This window comes from Biomphalaria glabrata, chromosome 11 (assembly GCF_947242115.1).
Source record: "Biomphalaria glabrata chromosome 11, xgBioGlab47.1, whole genome shotgun sequence".
Taxonomy (NCBI): domain Eukaryota; kingdom Metazoa; phylum Mollusca; class Gastropoda; family Planorbidae; genus Biomphalaria; species Biomphalaria glabrata.
In genome coordinates, this window is record NC_074721.1 from 4,155,479 (window position 1) to 4,174,144 (window position 18,666).

General features: G+C 35.8%; 1 protein-coding gene across 1 annotated transcript in view; it reads left to right on the forward strand.

Moving 5' to 3' along the window:
* The first annotated feature begins 207 nt into the window (after positions 1–207).
* LOC106062039 (uncharacterized) overlaps positions 208–18,666 on the forward strand; it is a 36,738-nt gene continuing 18,279 nt past the window's right edge. Inside the window, exons 1-8 of the mRNA XM_056004555.1 lie at positions 208–972; positions 4,198–4,325; positions 5,112–5,268; positions 6,207–6,599; positions 8,642–8,770; positions 14,514–14,710; positions 15,362–15,479; positions 16,687–16,787. Of these exons, the coding sequence (XP_055860530.1) occupies positions 837–972; positions 4,198–4,325; positions 5,112–5,268; positions 6,207–6,599; positions 8,642–8,770; positions 14,514–14,710; positions 15,362–15,479; positions 16,687–16,787 (1,359 nt within the window). The 5' untranslated portion in view covers positions 208–836. The remainder of the gene's footprint in view (positions 973–4,197; positions 4,326–5,111; positions 5,269–6,206; positions 6,600–8,641; positions 8,771–14,513; positions 14,711–15,361; positions 15,480–16,686; positions 16,788–18,666) is intronic.

Genomic DNA, 18,666 nt, shown 5'->3' on the forward strand with positions numbered 1-18,666 from the left:
AAACTTAATTAGGCGAACTAAATTTAGCAAAAGTAATTTGCCGCGCAAGATAAACGCTAAAATTGTTATTTAAAAAAAAAAAAACACGATGCCCCGCAGAGAAGTCGACCATTCAAGGTTAGACAGAGTGACGTACTTTGATATCACTTCTAGATAATAGGATACACAGTTCAATAAATATTTAATGCGTATTTACTAATGTGTATCTCTCACGATAAGGTGTGTAACTCAATCAGATGTGACCAGGGAAGCTGTTAACAACATATATAGATGTCATTTAAACTGTTCATTTGCATGGAAGTTAACAGTTTATTTACGATCCTGAAAAGTGATCACGTTTTTCTATTAAAGAGAGAAATAAATCTTTCATAGGATCAAGTCTCCGTGTTTTTAAGTCTTATAGGAATAAAAAGTTGTCATATATTATCAGCATTGCAATCAGCTTAAGTTTTTTCATAATAATTCTGTGGCAGTCACTGGAAGAGTTGGGAGATACATTAACGAATCGTTTTTCTAACAACTGCTCTTCTATATGCCAGGATTTCTAACGATGATCAGCTGTTTTCTTTTTTTATTACACGATTTTTGGCACTAGAATTCGAAAAATGTTAATTTCAAAATTTAGAAGAAAGTCCAAAGACATTTTCAATAGTACATCACTTTTAAGAGAAATTATGTGCAGTGTTATTACATTTTCAATCTTTATATAACATTACTGAAGTATTTCAGTGGGTATTATTAGATTGTTGTTTAGTAGCTACATGATTGTACATTTGTTGGATTGCGTTAGGATTTGGGACAGTTAGGATTAACACTAATTGAAAAGGAAACACAAGATGTTTTGGAGGCTGCATGCATTTTATGTTGTTTGGCTTTGGGTCGCTGAACTATCTGCTGAGTCGACTTTAAGCAATGTCGCGACTGCAGCTTCAGCAGTAGTCAATGAAAACGTACATGATGACATCACACGTGGTGAGTTATTGACAGCGGGTAACAATAGTTATGTGTGTGTGTGTGTTTGGAAGGGGATTTAACCCCTACCCCGATAACAGTGTCTCTATTTAAGGCAATGGTAATTATATTATTATGACCATAATATTTAAATATTTGCGATAGATGAGGCATACAAAAGTAAGTCACAGATGGGTCTACGTATCCACGCGAAATATTGCATTTCACCTTAGTCTTCTTACCAGAGGACAGTGATGTATTTACTTATTTATTATTTTTATATTTTAATCACCTCTGGAATGGAGATCGTTAGTTAGTAAAGTTCCCCTGCCAGATCATGTGGTCTATAGGGCAGATGATGTAAAGGTCATCTGTTTCCAGCACAGCGACCAACTACCAACTAATGTACATATAGATAAGAACACAATTACGTTTAAAAAGTCCTTGCTGATTTTATTGTAAGAACATTATTACATATCAGTAATCTTCTTCTTCTTCTTCTTATTTAATTCAGACGTTACTTCAAAAAAGAAGATGATTACATCCTACGCGTCATGCATTTGTTCATGCATATTAACCAATGACTTAAATTCTGCCAAGTCACTGGTTTTCCTGGCTAGCTCAGGCAACCCATTCCATGCTCTAATAGCACTAGGGGTTGGGTGTAAGAACATTATTGCATTACAAGCAGACCTTACCGGGTTTAGCATAAGGACACTATCACTTGTAAGAGGTTATGCGGTATGCGCGCTGGATTGTTTTTCAGTTGTTTTGAAGGTTCCTGATCCTCGTCTGATTAATACATAGGTGTTTTTTTTTAGTCAATTTCAACCTATGAGTTTTATGATAGGGGTACCCTTGTAGTACTGAAAAGTATTTTTATTTGATATTAAGCGTTTTCGAGGTCATATAGTATGGAACTATTGTAGATACAGTCATCGATTAATTGATTATGTAGGGGTAACATTGAACAAAGGAATTTGAATTAATTGTAATTATATATATTTGAAATTGGATTATTTTGTGGTTTGGTAACATTTGAATAAAAAATATAAAGCTGATTGAAAGGTACTCTTTATTTACATTATTTGTTCTTCCCTTCCATGCTTAACATTGTAACTTCAGTTCTTTAGTCTCTGAACTGTGGTATTCTAACTCAAGCCCATACAGGTGTTTTTAAAAAAGTTCTATACCCCCTTCTTTCACCTATCCTTAAGTACACACTATGAAGTCATTAGTGGGCTGTCAATCTGTCTCATTTCAATAAAAATGTAAAAAAAAGATGCGTTCACAGATGGCTACCTGGTCGTTAGGTATGCGCGCTGGACTGTCGATCGTTCGTCTCGATGGTCCTGGGTTCAAACCCTACCCGCTCAGAGCCGTCTTCAATCACTGGTCACAAATGTCAAAGGCCGCTGCCATCCCTCGTCGTCCTGCGGGAGGTTAGTACAAGAAAGATAATCTAAAATCCTGAAGGAACATTCGAAACTTGTCAAACATTTTTTTTTCTTGTCAGACAGCCAAGTACTAAAACAAAAAGGTCATTAGTGGTTCGATCTGCTAGTAAAACAAATCACCTCGCCAGTCTGGCCACTTGTCGGTCCTATTGCGCGCGAAACACCAGTTTCCTGCATCTTTCGTATCTTGTTATCAACACTGCCCAGGTGGTTTGGCTGATAACATGGGATATCCCCACCCTTCTATCGCCCTGCCGTGATGTCACGTCTGTATACTGGGCTTGTACCATGTCGTGAAAGTGCCTATATGTGGCGTGTGGTTGTGTGTGTGTGTGTAAAGATATCTATAATTGTCTTCACTTGAACCATTGATAATACTTTCAGGTTTGAACGCCAAAACACATCCTTCTTTTGCATCATCAACATCTTACTATTAGCTACCTAAGACAGACAATTAAGAAAACATAAAGACTTATTAATCTACCTTTTACAACTCACTCTGTCAGTCTGTCTGGTAAAAAGTGTGTACACGTTATTTTTCCCACACTCATCCTCAGATTAAGCTGAAACTTCGCACAATTATACATGGACATGGACAAGACATGAATCAATAAAAAAAAATTAACCAATTAGAAAATAAATTACTAGTAATTCATTATTTTGTTTATTATTTTGCTTAATAGCAATAAGGAAAACTAATACTTCACTATTGACATATATGGCTAAATTTGATGGGTTTAGTCCCTTTAAATAATTGTAAACGCTATTTCTCCTTTGCACTTTCTCCAATCATATTAATACTTTGAAACAATTATTTACTGTAATTATTTGTAATTAATCATTTTTGTTTGATATCAATTAAGGGAAATAACTTGAACATTTTTGGTAGATATAGTTTTAAGGACGAAATTCTCCACCTTTGGATAAGCTTTTTTTTTTAAGATGAAAAATACTTTTCGGTTTAAATGCAGCTTCAGTTTATATTTTGATCTAAGCTCGAAAGGAATTTATCAAAGATTAGATATGGGTTTAAATAAATGGCCCAATTAAGTAAGTATTTAATAAAGATTACTACTTGTAAACATATTCGTATCCACCCATCGTGTGGTGTGATATGGGCGCTGGGCTGTTGTTGGGTCGTCCCCATTGTCTCTGGTTCATATACTGCCGCTGTCATTCCGCGTCGTGCTGCGAAAAGTTTGGGCCAGGAAGTAGATCACCTTCAACTCTCAAGGAACAACAGAAACTTTTGCAAATCTCCCCTAACCAACTAAACAAAAATACATGTATGCGCTCTGGACTGTAGTCAGTGGCGTAGCTAGGGTGGGGGAAAAGGGGGGGGTCCACATTTGAAAATCCCCCCAAGCCACCACTTGAGGGGTGGGCAAATTGCAAGTGTCAAAAAATTTTTTTTTACATAAAGCTTTTTATGTTGTGATGTTAATTAGTGACAATTTACTAGTATTCCACACATTAGACATTATTAAGTACATTATCTCATGTCATGATGTCAAATGTCAAAATGCAAGGGGCAATTAAAGAAGCCAAGCTCCTCCCCCCCCCACCCCCACCGGGCCTCCAAATCCCTTGCTATGCCATTGACAGTAGCCTCGACGAGTTAGAACCCTTCCCGCCGCCTTCGCATGACGTCCTGCGGGAGGTTCGGGCTAGGACGTAAGCATCTTCAATTCTAAAAGAAACACCCGAAACGGAAGACAAACAATAGAAGCAGTACTTATAAATATCCATGGATAATGGACAATACTGTATTTGTTGTGGATATTTCCAGGTGCTGCCTGGAGGACTCAGTTCATTGACAACAAGAATGGATCAGTGTCATCCTCCAGAATTGATGTGCAGTCTAGATCTGAGTCTCAGTTACTTTGTAGACCACAGGATCTCTCGTCTATCATTCAGGTACAGAGACATCGTTGTATAATAACAGTAAAAATAACAAGTGAAATAACAGAAATTAAAATACATAAAGTAAAATAACATAAGGTAAACAGATATTTATTAGGCTAAAGAAAGTAACTAACAAACAAAATCTAAAAAAATACTTTAAAAAAAAACAACAACAAAGTTTTTATTAGGGAAAGAACCAAACATTACTTAATGCTACAAGGCTGTCTTCTTTATTTGTCAATATAAAACACCATTAATTAAATAAAACTAATTGATAAATAATTGGTAAGTTTTCGATTGATTCATGAGTTGTCATAGACAATGAATAACTGTGCAAAGTTTCAACTTAATGCAAGGATGGGACGTGTGAGAAATAATGTGTACAAAATTTGTACTGGAAAGACAGATAGACAGACAGTGACTTCATTTGTCGAAATAAATCAAGAAAAAGTAAATTTTATAAAGTAAAAGTTTGGAATGTGTATCTTTAAATATGCATACACATTTCTGACAATGTAATTCAATTAGATGATACAGTTCTGATATTTGACATTTATTTAATTTTGTTTTTATTGATTATGTAATAATGGGGGCAATAAAAATGCTGAATAAGCAATAAAAAAACAAACAATAAAAATAAAGAATAAATAAGCTAACCATTCATATACCTACGAGCATTATAATTCCTGTTAATCTGTATTCGATAAGTAGTAGAACAAATGTACTTTAAATTGGTTTTCTTTGAAGTTTTATGTTTTCTAGTACAAGATATATTAATGACTTTTTTTCCCCTTGCAGCCACACCCTGTTACCTTGTTAAGAATCTCAACTTTAGCTATTCAAGCCTTGAGCCCTGACACCCCTTTCCAGTTCAACGTGGACTCAACTATTTACAAACTTTTAATCAATGTACAAGAGAACGATCCCCTGCCTCCTAAACTAATGGATCCTTCCGGTATCTATTGTTATTTTTACTCTGAATGTTTCCATTGAATTATTTTTAGACTGGAGAGTTAGAGTTTGGTGGACTCAGAGGCGCCCTAAAAATCCCAAAATTCAAAATCACAACCTTTACCTAGATTCGAACCCACGACTCCAGATTTGGAAACCAAGCGCTTAACCACTCATCCACCGCGCCGTCAATAAAACAGATACAATCTTTGAATTCATTTTTTTTTTCTGATGACATACCTTACTTCAAAGTCGAATAGTGGAGGTAGTAATAAAAGGACATATACATTAGATACAAACATTTCATTGGTCCAAACATGTGGACATTCAGTTTTGTAAATAAATGTAGTGTGCATTGTATCTTAACATATTATATATCTTCTGCCTTCAGATCGTTATGGAGGCGCGGTGACTGAATCTCTGCGAAGACTGAATATTTTGATTTCGGGATCTGTAGGCGCCTCTGAGTTTACCCAGCTCTAATGGGTACCTGTCGGGACACGGTTACTGGTCGGTCAACCGTGACACACGGTCAAGTGTTGGGTATCGGAGAGTTAGGGGACTTAGGGGAAGTGACGAGTGTGTAAACAAGAAGAGAGGAAGTCAGCGAGTGAAGTTGGGTATCTGTATATAATGTCTGCCGTGTATATATGTTATGTTGAAATGTTACACAATTAAAAAGGCACTTTGAACGGAAAAGGACTTGAGGTGGTGAAAAGTAACGGCGGTTGGTTGTTGTGCTGGCCACATGACACCCTCGTTAACCGTGAGCCACAGAAACAGATGACCTTTATATCATATGTCCTATAGGATAATAGACCTATAGGTCCTATAGGTCTGAAAAGGGAACTTAACTTTCTGTTTTATTATTATTATTATCATTATTATTATTAAGTTCGAAATGAAGCAATATTCATTCATATTATTATTACTGTTGGACAGGTATGTTTGTCAGTTCGAGACACACAAGATCTTTGTCAACGGAAGTCAACATTGACCAAAGAAAGCGCACAATCAATGTTCAGACTTCACTAGCACCTCAAGTCCACTCGTCGCGATTGTCAACAGGTCGCACTTTAAGTCGACTTCAAAACACTGCCGACAAGAGCAACGTCACATCAGGGCGTTTCTATTCGAAAAACATTTATTCAAATTTTCAGCACCACAAATTCAGGACGAAAGACCCATATAATCTTGTTTCGAATCGGATTAATTACCCTGCGCACTCTCATTCAAAGTACTCCCAGAATTCATCAATACGAAAGCTTAGAGCAGCAGCTATGTATCAGCTGAACCCTGGACTTCGTCAGTGGCAGATTGACATGCCAGATGCAGGTAAGCTTGTTTTAAGAAAAAACATAAACCTTAGGCATTCAAATATTAATAACAAGCTAAATGTAAAAAGTACCTTAAAATAAGTGCTTATCTAAGGGCAAGAACTCCACATTTACAGCCCATATAGCAATGCTGTAGGATCGATTTCCCTATATCAAACAAAATTGATTAATTATCACTATTTAATTAGTTAATTGGTTAATGTTTTGGATAGGTTCATGTTTTGTTAGAAACAATAGATGTGCAAAGTTTTAACTTGATCTGAGAATGGGAAGTGGGAGAAATGAGGCGTTTACAAGTTGAACAACACAGAAAGAGTCCGTTGATCATTGATATAAACTTTATACATGACAATGCACATATGTTCGGAAACGAAGTCACATCCCTTTTCCCAAGACTTAGGTTCCTTGTTTATTTTTTTTAAGTTAAACTATATAGATTGTGGATCTGTGTTTCCCAAAACGTTAATAGTGAGAGCACCCTTAAAATGTATTTTCGATCCCCTTTAGCCATCTTGGGGGTCTGGAGCAGCGCTGCGAGCTTCTCTTACAAGCGGGATCTGGTGTCTTCTGAGCTTCAGGAATTCATTCTCCAGGCGTCTACAATTTGACCGTTCCGACGTATGAAAAAGTGTTGACACAAGAAATGGCCTGGCTAGGACGTATCGAGATGTCTTCTTTAAAAGAGAGTATTTTAAATCGAAAATCAAATCAAGATTGCTCTCCCTTTGACAGCACCAAGCGTGCTCACCTAGGTCTCTACTCGCTGCGATAGATGGAGACTTCTAAATAGTACATATGGAAATATGGGCTACTTATTTCACTACTAGTTTATTTCCCTTTATCGAGTAGATAGTGTTACAGGATAGAGCCTCTCAGCTCTTTCCTACCCTCTCAGCTCTTTCCTACCCTCTCAACTCCTTTCTACCCTCTCAGCTCTTTCCTACCCTCTCAGCTCTTTCCTACCCTCTCAACTCTTTCCTACCCTCTCAACTCTTTTCTACCCTCTCAACTCCTTCCTACCCTCTCAACTCTTTCCTACCCTCTCAACTCTTTCCTACCCTCTCAACTCTTTCCTACCCTCTCAACTCCTTCCTACCCTCTCAACTCTTTCCTACCCTCTCAACTCCTTCCTACCCTCTCAACTCCTTCCTACCCTCTCAACTCCTTCCTACCCTCTCAACTCCTTCCTACCCTCTCAACTCTTTCCTACCCTCTCAACTCTTTCCTACCCTCTCAACTCCTTCCTACCCTCTCAACTCCTTCCTACCCTCTCAACTCCTTCCTACCCTTTCAACTCCTTCCTACCCTCTCAACTCCTTCCTACCCTCTCAACTCCTTCCAACCCTCTCAACTCTTTTCTACCCTCTCAGCTCTTTCTTACCCTCTCAACTCCTTCCAACCCTCTCAACTCTTTTCTACCCTCTCAACTCTTTTCTACCCTCTCAACTCTTTTCTACCCTCTCAGCTCTTTCTTACCCTCTCAGCTCTTTCTTACCCTCTCATCTCTTTCCTACCACCTCAGCCTCATCTAGTACACTGTTTCGTAATGGTTCTATTTGGTCTTGTGCCATGGACGTTCCAATCTAAGGCCTGTCTAGCTTTGTAGTTGGCAGCTTTTCTTAGGGTGTGACCTGTCCATCCCCACTTTCTCTCTAAGATATGCACCTCTATATTTCTCTATCTGACCATCTCCCAGAGTTTGGTGTTTCTACTTTTTCATAGAACTATAATGTGGAGATATTTCTGAAACATCAGTTGTTGAAGATCTGTACTTTTTTTGGTTCCGTTCCTCTCCATACATAACCTTAACATTGAAGTTACAGATATCTACATTCGTCTTATTAGTAACGTGATTATAACTGGGTAAACATTGACGGACATAACTTATTTCAACAAACATTTAAACGGAATAATTTTACAATTATAAGAACAAAATACATTTATGTTGATTCTAAAAAATCTTTCCGGCACATTGATAACAGTAAAATTAAACTATATTCATTATTCAACAAATTCTATTTTTTTTTTGTTCTATTTCAGGAACATGGACACTGAATGGTATAATACAAAATGCTAAGAACATTACAGTCCTTGGATTCACTGAACTCGATTTTGTGTTTGAGTTTCTAGATTACCACATGCAGAAATTGGAGCTTCCACCTATTGCTCGTAAGTCCTTGTGACATGTCCTGCAGTAGTCATTGTGCTCAACTAATATTATTTAGTCCTATACTATATTGTGCCATTACCTGAAATAAGAAAAAAAAAGTTAAAAAGAGAAACATAAAAAAATTACTATTGTAAAGAGCAAACCTTATACAACGACCTGAATTCGAACTCATGGCTCAAGCCAACATCCTAACCACTCTGCTAATGAGGCGCCTATAAAAACAGAAAATTGTATAAATGCATAGAAAATTGTATAAAATTACTTTGAAACGGAGACCTATAAAAATGATTAATTCAGCTTATACAACCCCTACAGTCAAGTACAATTTCTTTCCCTTGTTCAATATACCAAACAAAATAATTAATTACCAATTGTTAATAAAATAATTGATAATTTTTTTACATTGATTTTTTTTTATCAGGTAAAAGAAATAAGTGTGCAAAATTTTAGCTTGATACGAGATTTGATGTCGGAACTGGGTACAAACTTTTTGTCCCAGACAGGCAGACAGACAGAGTGAGTTTTGTAGAAAAACAACAACACAAAAACTAAAAGGAATTGAACGTAACTAGATCTATAATCAATGACTACTTAGAAGAGCGATAACTTCGCCCTCAATGATAATAATAATAATAAAACATAATTTCGAATCCAAAGATTAATGAGAAATGCATTATTTTGCATGGCTACTCAGCCCCAGCTGCGACCTACATATTTTGCCACATCCAGAGTAGGAATAACCATTTTCCACCGGTGGTTGATACTGCTTTTCATTTTGCCGTCTGTGTCAGTGGATTTTGCTTTGTCCTAAAATCACGCGGCCTTTGTAAGTGATCTTCAGCTGTCTCGTTCCGAGGCCGCCTGCAGCCAGGTGCTCTCTTCTATGTCAGTTAAATTCGTTCTTAATAACTAATGTATAATTCATTAAAAAAAAACAAAGGGAACAGTTTTACCCCACCCCAAACGTAGAGAAATCAGTTTGTAACCTTGAAAAGATCCACTCTGAATATAGAGAGAAGATTCTAGTTAAGTTATGTTAGTACTAACTTAGAAACATTAAATTTGTGTAGTCAAAAACAGTATACTGCTACTAGTTGGAGCTTTAGGGATATAGTATTAGTTAGAGATACATTATTGATATTGTGTATTGAGAAATTGTATAAGTATTACATACGAATGTAAATTGTAGAAAAAATGAATTCTAGAAGTCCAACTGATGATTTCTACATAAGACGGCGCGCCACGTCAATTTATTTATTCCCCTCTGACTTGAAGAACTATGGGAATTCCTCTCTGAGGTGTGTTCAAAATAGACCAAAATATAATTTTTAGATGATTATATTTTGAAAAATTATAACGGTCAAACCAAAGTTTTCACGGTGTTGTCAGTTGACTAGTATTTTTTTCCCTTGAAGATATCCACAAACTGTCAAATTGCTAGAAAAATCGTTAAAGCTGTTTTCGAGATCATTTCTCACCTACCCAGATCTTAATTATAAAGACACGCAGTTTGCAAGCTGACAAGAGAAACTGTATAAAAGATTGGATTAAACTTATAGCGGGACTGAAAATGTCGATAAACAGAAACCTTGACATCATTCTCCATTATATTAAGGCTGCATTTATATCTTAAGTTAGACAATCAACTTATGTAGGTCACTCAATCAGATGTATTTGCAAAAATAGGGGAAGTAATTCTCCCCTGTGAATGTTCCATCAATTAACCTGCGTTATGTCCCTTCATAGGTTTTTTTTACATTCTCGCCACTAGTTATTTTTGCACTACGTAATTTAAACAAATGACAGACATCTAAATTAGATCTAGATCAAGCTTTTTTTTTTGAGGGAAACTTCAAGCACCCAAGAGTGCTTACAGTGAATCCAAAGACTTTCATGTCCTTAGGATTTTGTATAATTCCCAGGTACCTGTGAAATAAATAAATTATATGTTAAATATTAAATACCCGGTATAGATTTAGTTATACTGTTATCAATGTACGAGGAAAATTTTAGCATCTACATATCAATCTTTTGTTTTTTTTTTACTTTGTTTCTTTTTTACAAAACTTCTATTCAAGTAATAGCTTCATGGGAAAAAAAAGGGGGGGGGGCTTTTGCGCTGATCTCAAATTCAGCCTTTGTGATCTCGTCGAAATGTAACAGTTGATGTATAGGCCTATTGCTGAGAAAAAAGTTACTAGCTTGTGGGCCACAAGGGGAAAAGTCTTGTTTAACCGTTATCATTTTTCAAGTAAAAAATTAGAAAAAATAAATTTGGCTAGATCTATATCTAAACTAGATCCAACATCGGTTTTGAAAGGACTACCGCTTTCTTGAAAGGACTATCGCTTTCGGGAATTTTTGAATGAAAGGCTTTTCTGACTGAAGAGTCTACTAAATAAATGTCCAGGAACATTTTGCGCAACGTCTTCTAAGTCTAGATTTAATGCTTATCATTGGAATATTACAAAGTGTACTAGATCTATACCATAGACATAAATAAATATAGACTGGCCGAAGGAAGTAACTTCATGTAACTTGAAAACGTGTATTTCTTTTGCATTCGGATTTCCGAATTATGAAAAATTGCATGATCTTCATTCTTAGAGATTAAACAAAACTACACTGCCTCCCTATTTACAATATATATAGGTGTGTATCATTGTGTATATTAAAAAAAGAAAGTTAAAAATAAAGCACTTAACTTTTATACTGCTCATAAATGCTGTATTATAAAGTACACAAAATTGCAAGTCACAAATTTTCGTTTCATAAAACTCTTTAATCGGCCTGTCTATAATTATTTATGTCTATGATCTATACATTCACTTAACCAGGATTTTTTCTCGGGGAAAGGGGAATGGGAAAGGGGCGGGGTAAAAAATGTTTTTAAATCTAACATTCTTTAATTTTAAAGAGAAAAACAAAACGCTCAATACTTTTCATAAAGGAGCTATTGTCTTTAAAAAAAAGTATTTTTAATGTTTTTTTTTTTTTTACTTAATTGTACATTAGTTGATAACACAATTTGTTCGTCAATAAATATCCCAACAACTGCAGAAACAACTATTTTATCTTATCTTATATATTACAGACGTTACTTCAAAAAAAAAAAAAAAGATGATAATTTCGTCCTAAGAGATAATTAAGTCCTATGTAAATTTAGTACGATGCGATTTGTTCTCTAAGAGAATTATAATGTCAACTTCCATTAGTGTGTGATATCGGAGTGGACGAATAGTAAAAAGAGTTTTATGTTTAGTCTGTTTATAGTCTGTTATATGATAATTGTTTCGTTTATTTATCGTGCTTTTGGAAGTACAGAAAGATTGGTATTTGTGCTCTATATCATGGGCAATTTGTGTGGTACGACAGGGCCGGCCTTGTATATTTGGATGCCCTAGGCGAACTGAATTTGTTGGCCAAAATAAATAAAAAAAACTGTGAAAAAAATTTTAAACTCAATTTATTAGAAAACTGCCCGTCTATATGTAGATCGACAAATCACTGACATTCATATCTCGCAATTTCCATTGTAGAGTTAGATCTAATAATCATAAAGTCATATTATTCTACTATGTTTGAGATCAGATCTAAGTGTCGCTATTTTTTCTCTCATTATTTTAGTCCTTGCAAGGACCTCATTACTGGAACCCCTATACAGGTGCCTAGTTTGCCTATGCCTAAGTCCGACCCTGGGTAGGACGTTGGGAATTAATTATACTAATTCATGTTACCACAATTGTTGCAATCGACTACAAGTGTTGTAATCGACTACTTCCCAGATTTGAAAAACAAAACTAAAAATATAAAGAGTTAAGAGTTTGTAATCGATTACATCTCCAGGTTTGAAAGGGACAATGCATTGCACGATGTGGTCAAGAGTTTGTAATCGATTACATCTCAAGTTTAGAAAGGGTCATTGCATTTTATGTTGTTGTCAAGACATAAAGCCAAACAAATTTATTTAATACTGGAAAGGACAGGCGGAGACGTTGAATGAAACTCTTTTGATGTATAGGGCTTCAACAATGTTTAAACCGGCCCTGTTCAACATTAACGTTACATCCTTCTTTCCATTCTGCCTTCTTAATATCCCGGCATGCTCCAGTGTGTTGACAATGTGATCTTAGTTCATCTGTGTAGACTTGATACTAAAATGGCATCTTGGTGGGAAGGTCGTAACGTGAACAAATAAACCCAGAAGTGATATGAACAAAATATTCACTTGTGTGACGTGTTCATTTCCATTGGGTCGGCGGCGGTCAGTGCGAGTCCAACGAGAGTCATAACGTCTGACCTCAGTTTGATTGGCATGTGGCGGGAAAAGGGACGTAAACCGTGAGCGATGTCGAGATTATATTCCCAGCGGGAACTATTTGGTCACTTCCGTAAGAGATGCACCGGATCTATTGCCATGTGCTGAACTTATAACGACTGATTTGACCAAAGGACCAGAAAATTGAGGAGAAACAACGAATATTTATTTAGAAATGGGTGGGATTTGTGGCTGAGAGACCAGAACCGCTTGTCGATGACTTAGCTAACAAAGCGGTTTGAGTTTGAGTCCCTAGTTGAGCAGATTTGTTTTTTTCTGAACGCCTAAAGGCAGCACGTAAACCTGCTCCTACCGGTCCGCAGCTGAGATTGGACCAGAGCGATCTGAGCAAGCTATAAGCATGAAAGTTGTGTTATATATAAAGAGATTTACAAAAATGTAGTTCCACTTTAAATTGTGTTATGTCACTGCCCTATATTTTCCTCTTTAAACTGTGTTATGTCACTGCCCTATATTTTCCTCTTCAAACTGTGTTATGTCACTGCCCTATATTTTCCTCTTCAAACTGTGTTATGTCACTTCCCTATAGTTTCCTCTTCAAACTGTGTTATGTCACTGCCCTATATTTTCCTTTTCAAACTGTGTTATGTCACTGCCCTATAGTTTGCTCTTCAAACTGTGTTATGTCACTGCCCTATATTTTCCTCTTCAAACTGTGTTATGTCACTGCCCCATATTTTCCTCTTTAAACTGTGTTTTGTCACTGCCCTATATTTTACACCACAATGTTGAAAAAGAGCTATTGTTTTTAGCTTATACACTCTAAAGAGGTCTTTTTAACAAATTTATGAAATTTTTACAAAATATATTACGCATATCTATAATTTTGTAAGTATCGCAGTGGTAAGGATAAATTTTATTTTCATGTTTGGAAAAAGAAGACGGCTATGTTGTAAATTGCATATTTAATATTGTTCTCTTGTTTTTGATTCTGTCGGTTAATTAATAATAGTGGCGTGGTGGTCTAGTGTTAAAGTGTGTCTTCCAAAACGAGTGTTTTTGAGATCGAATCCAACGAGAGGGTCTGAATGTCGTTGACAACTGGGAACTTCATAGCGTATTTAGAAAGCTAAAAGCATGAAATAGCGTTAAACAAAGACAATAGGTACAATTTTTCTATGATTTATTGTTGTTGGTCTAGATCTGTTACAAATTTAATTACATGTCTGATCCAAAACTAATTGATACAAATACGCTTTCTATAAGCATTTTTTTTTACAAAGCATTTTTATGTGTTAATTGTTATTCTTCCAATTGCTAGTCTAATAAAACATAAATGGAGTTTGAAGATTTTTTGTACTGCTTAAACTGATGATGAAGAAATATGACACATGCTACATCTCATGTTTATTCGCTTTCTAGGCTATTTGCCATTTTCCGTATTTGTGTTATTGTCATTTCAGATGACCCTTATATAGTGACTATTCACATGACGTCACTTATCTGCTTGTTCAACATAACCAGAGTGGACCTGTACGATGACCTCGGCAAGGTCTTGCTCAGCTCCCCCATGATTGACCCGAACCTGCAAAGGACACAACAGTCGAACGAGCACGCAGACGCTGTCAGCGTCCAAGCAATGTTCTTTACACCCGCGCAGGTAAGTTTCAGATTTTCTCTTTGTTAGGGTCACACAGACCAAAAAACTAGAAATATCAAGGTGTACTAATAAATGAGAAGCAATCGTGGAACCCCCATATTGATAAAATTATTTTAAAAAGTCAAGCAAAAGATTGAATCAAACACGAACATAAAATTAAAATGCTGTTTATTTTAGTTAGGCCTATATTAGAATATGCATCCTTTGTTAAAACCGAATATTCCTATTTGATTAGAGTAACACCAATAGTAAAATCACAAAACCTAGAGATACTCTAGGACAGAAGAATAAAAAGTAAACTAGCTATTATACATAATACACTGTACCATAATTTACAGACAGAAAAACAAAACCTAATGAAATACTCAGCAAGACACAAAGATAGAAGCACATCTTATTCCATACGCTAGAACAAATTCATACAAGTGCTCCTTCTTCCCAAGTGCCATTATAGAATGGAATGGGTTGCCTAAATCAGCCAGGAAAACCAACGACTTAGCAGAGTTTAAGTCATTGATTAACATGAAATGCGTAGGAAGTAATTATCTTCTGTAATATAGAAGATCTAGCATCTTTAAGTTGTTAACCAACTTGATTTAAACTTGTGTTTTTAGACTTAGATCTGTGGGTTTTTATTATATATCTTTCCAGCCATTTTATCTATGTTTACGTGGATACGACGCACGAGGAATTCCGTTTCAACGCCTGAGCTCAGTAAGAGTGGTTCCCAGACTCTTTGCCATGTCAGTTCCAGACAATTTCACAAAAGGTTGGTCTGAAATGGATTGATTTCTATCAACATTCGCGAGTTCTATGACAAGGGACATAAATTTAGTTTAACAAAGCATATATTTACGTACTCTGGCTGACTGTCTGTCTGGATGAATTAGTTGACACGTGTCTGGGTGAATTATTTGACACGTGTCTGGGTGAATTATTTGACACGTGTCTGGATGAATTATTTGACACGTGTCTGGATGAATTATTTGACACGTGTCTGGATGAATTATTTGACACGTGTCTGGATGAATTATTTGACACGTGTCTGGATGAATTATTTGACACGTGTCTGGGTGAATTATTTGACACGTGTCTGGATGAATTATTTGACACGTGTCTGGGTGAATTATTTGACACGTGTCTTGGTGAATTATTTGACACGTGTCTGGGTGAATTATTTGACACGTGTCTGGGTGAATTAGTTGACACGTGTCAGGGTGATTTTTTTGACACGTGTCTGGGTGAATTATTTGACAAATGTCTGGGTGAATTATTTGACATGTGTCTGGGTGAATTAGTTGACACGTGTCTGGGTGAATTAGTTGACACGTTTTTTCGCTCACTTTCCAATCTCGGATCAAATCGAAATTTTGCACAATTGTCCATTGTTGAAGACAATACATGAAAATAAAAATCAGCCAATAAGTAAATCAATAATTGGTAATTAATTAAACTTTTGTTTAGAAAAGTGGATACGAATGATATGAATCTTGCTGTGTTAGAAGATGTGGCAGTGATTATGCGGTGCTTTTTTTCATTTTACTTGGTTGTTTTTTGTTTTTGTAAAGTTTTTTTTTTTTATTTGGCTTGTTAATAATATATGTCTAAAGATTTATTAAAAATGGGTAGCTATAGATTTCAAAGGCAAACTGCATTTTTCTTCTTCGTGATTATCTGGTTCAAACCCTTGCTTCGTGTTTTAAATTATAATATTTTGTTTTTGGATAAAAAAAATTCTTTTTTTTTTTAAATATTTATGAAGTGACATTAGTTATAGTTTTTTTTTTTTATAATATTGAACAAGTTATCCCTCTAAATCAGGGGGTCTCAACCTATGGGTCAAGACCCCTTTGGGGGTCGGATGACCATTTGCGAGGGGTCGCCTAAGACCATCGCAAAATCCATGATTGTTCTTTTTCAGCTGTTTTCATTGGAAGTTAAATATATATATATATATATATTGTTACAATCTACAGGTCTACCTTTCTCCCCCACGAAGAACGACACATTCAAACTGTGGATCAGAAACGAAGATCAAGATGCTTCTATTAAAATTACCGTTCAGTTCGATAATGAGGTCAGTTTATTATCTAGACCAGTGTTTCTCAAACTTTTTAATTAACGGAATACTTCGCACATTTTGAGTATTTATTAGCAGAACACTTTGCTTATTTTTTTAGAGAAATTAATTCTTGTGGTGGCGTACTAGTTAATAATGTCAGTAGTTCGCGGACACCTATTCGGGCCTCGTGGAACACTAGGGTTCCGCGGAACACAGTTTGGGAAACACTGATCTAAAGTAACAATAAAATTTCATAGTTCTGATAAAGAAAGCAAACAAACCATGTCTTGAAAAACATGCTTATACACTATCGTGATTCAAAATGACTCAACTGATGGCGCTGTGAGAATCTTGAAAAAAATATTTCAACTTAAAATTATTGTAATCACTTTTGAAAGACATTTCTATTGCGATCAATTGAGTCTCAAACAGTGTTTGAAAAAGATCCTTAAATTGCTAGAATTTCAGACAATTTATATGTGCGTTTAAGAAACCTAGAGTTTTACCTTCACCCGTCCCTTAGTCTGCTGGGACACCACAAATGATCTGTCGACCGTTTATCTCCATTTCTCTCTGTCTTTTGCCAAGAATAAAGTCTCTTCCATATGCCCGTCCATTTTTTAATGCTGTTCTTCCATCGAGTGTCTGCCTATTCTTTTCCCTGGAATTGTTTTATAAATAAAATCTTTTCAAGCCCAGTCATATGGCCGTACAGTATTAACTGGTGTTTTTAAAAGCACTGAAGGTCGTCATGGAACCCTATCGGCTTAATATTTCCCTGTTTGTTATGCTGTCTTCATATGTGATGCCTGGAGTAATTTTGTGACATCTCAATTCCACGGCTATTGTCTACAAAGGTTTATCCCAATCGACTCTAAAATTCAGCTTGTTAAATCTATAGATTCTAGCCAGTTTTTTTTTCTTCTTATCTGTAAGATATTTGGCAGTTTTGTGGGTTTTAAATCTGTAGATTTACAAATCTAAGTGCAGTTTATTCTATAGATTTACAAATCTAATTGCAGTTTATCCTGTAGATTTACAAATCTAAGTGCAGTTTATTCTGTAGATTCACAAATCTAAGTGCAGTTCATTCTGTAGATTCACAAATCTAAGTGCAGTTCATTCTGTAGATTTACAAATCTAAGTGCAGTTCATTCTGTAGATTCACAAATCTAAGTGCAGTTCATTCTGTAGATTTACAAAACTAAGTGCAGTTCATTCTGTAGATTCACTAATCTAAGTGCAGTTCATTCTGTAGATTTACAAATCTAAGTGCAGTTCATTCTGTAGATTTACAAATCTAAGTGCAGCTCATTCTGTAGATTTACAAATCTAAGTGCAGTTCATTCTGTAGATTTACAAATCTAAGTGCAGTTCATTCTGCAGATTCGCTAGTCTTAGTGCAGTTCATTCTGCAGATTCGCTAGTCTTAGTGCAGTTACCTTACATGAATCAGTAGTAAATGAGTACCCTATAAACTATTTCTGAATTGGGTTTCTTTGGTTTCCCTCTTGATGTATTATTGGAAAATGGAAACAATAATACAAATATTATTCAAAAAGCGAGTAGAGTAAAATATAAGTATTAAAATAAAGTTCTCCTTTACATATCTTGCGATCTATGGAGTAGACGATGTAAAGGTCATATATTTCTGTGGCCCGCGTTTAATGAGGGTGTCATATGACCAATACAATGACCAACGCCCTAACCTTTCCCCAACTAATGCCAGGTACACATTAAAGTAAGCTGGGGAAGGGACTCAGGGGCGCCTTAAAAAATCCCCAAATTCTAGATCCCACGGGATTCAAACCCGAGACTTTTCAGATCGGAAGCCAAGCGATTTACTACTCGACCACAGCGCTATCCATATATTAAAATACTTAGGACTTAAAAA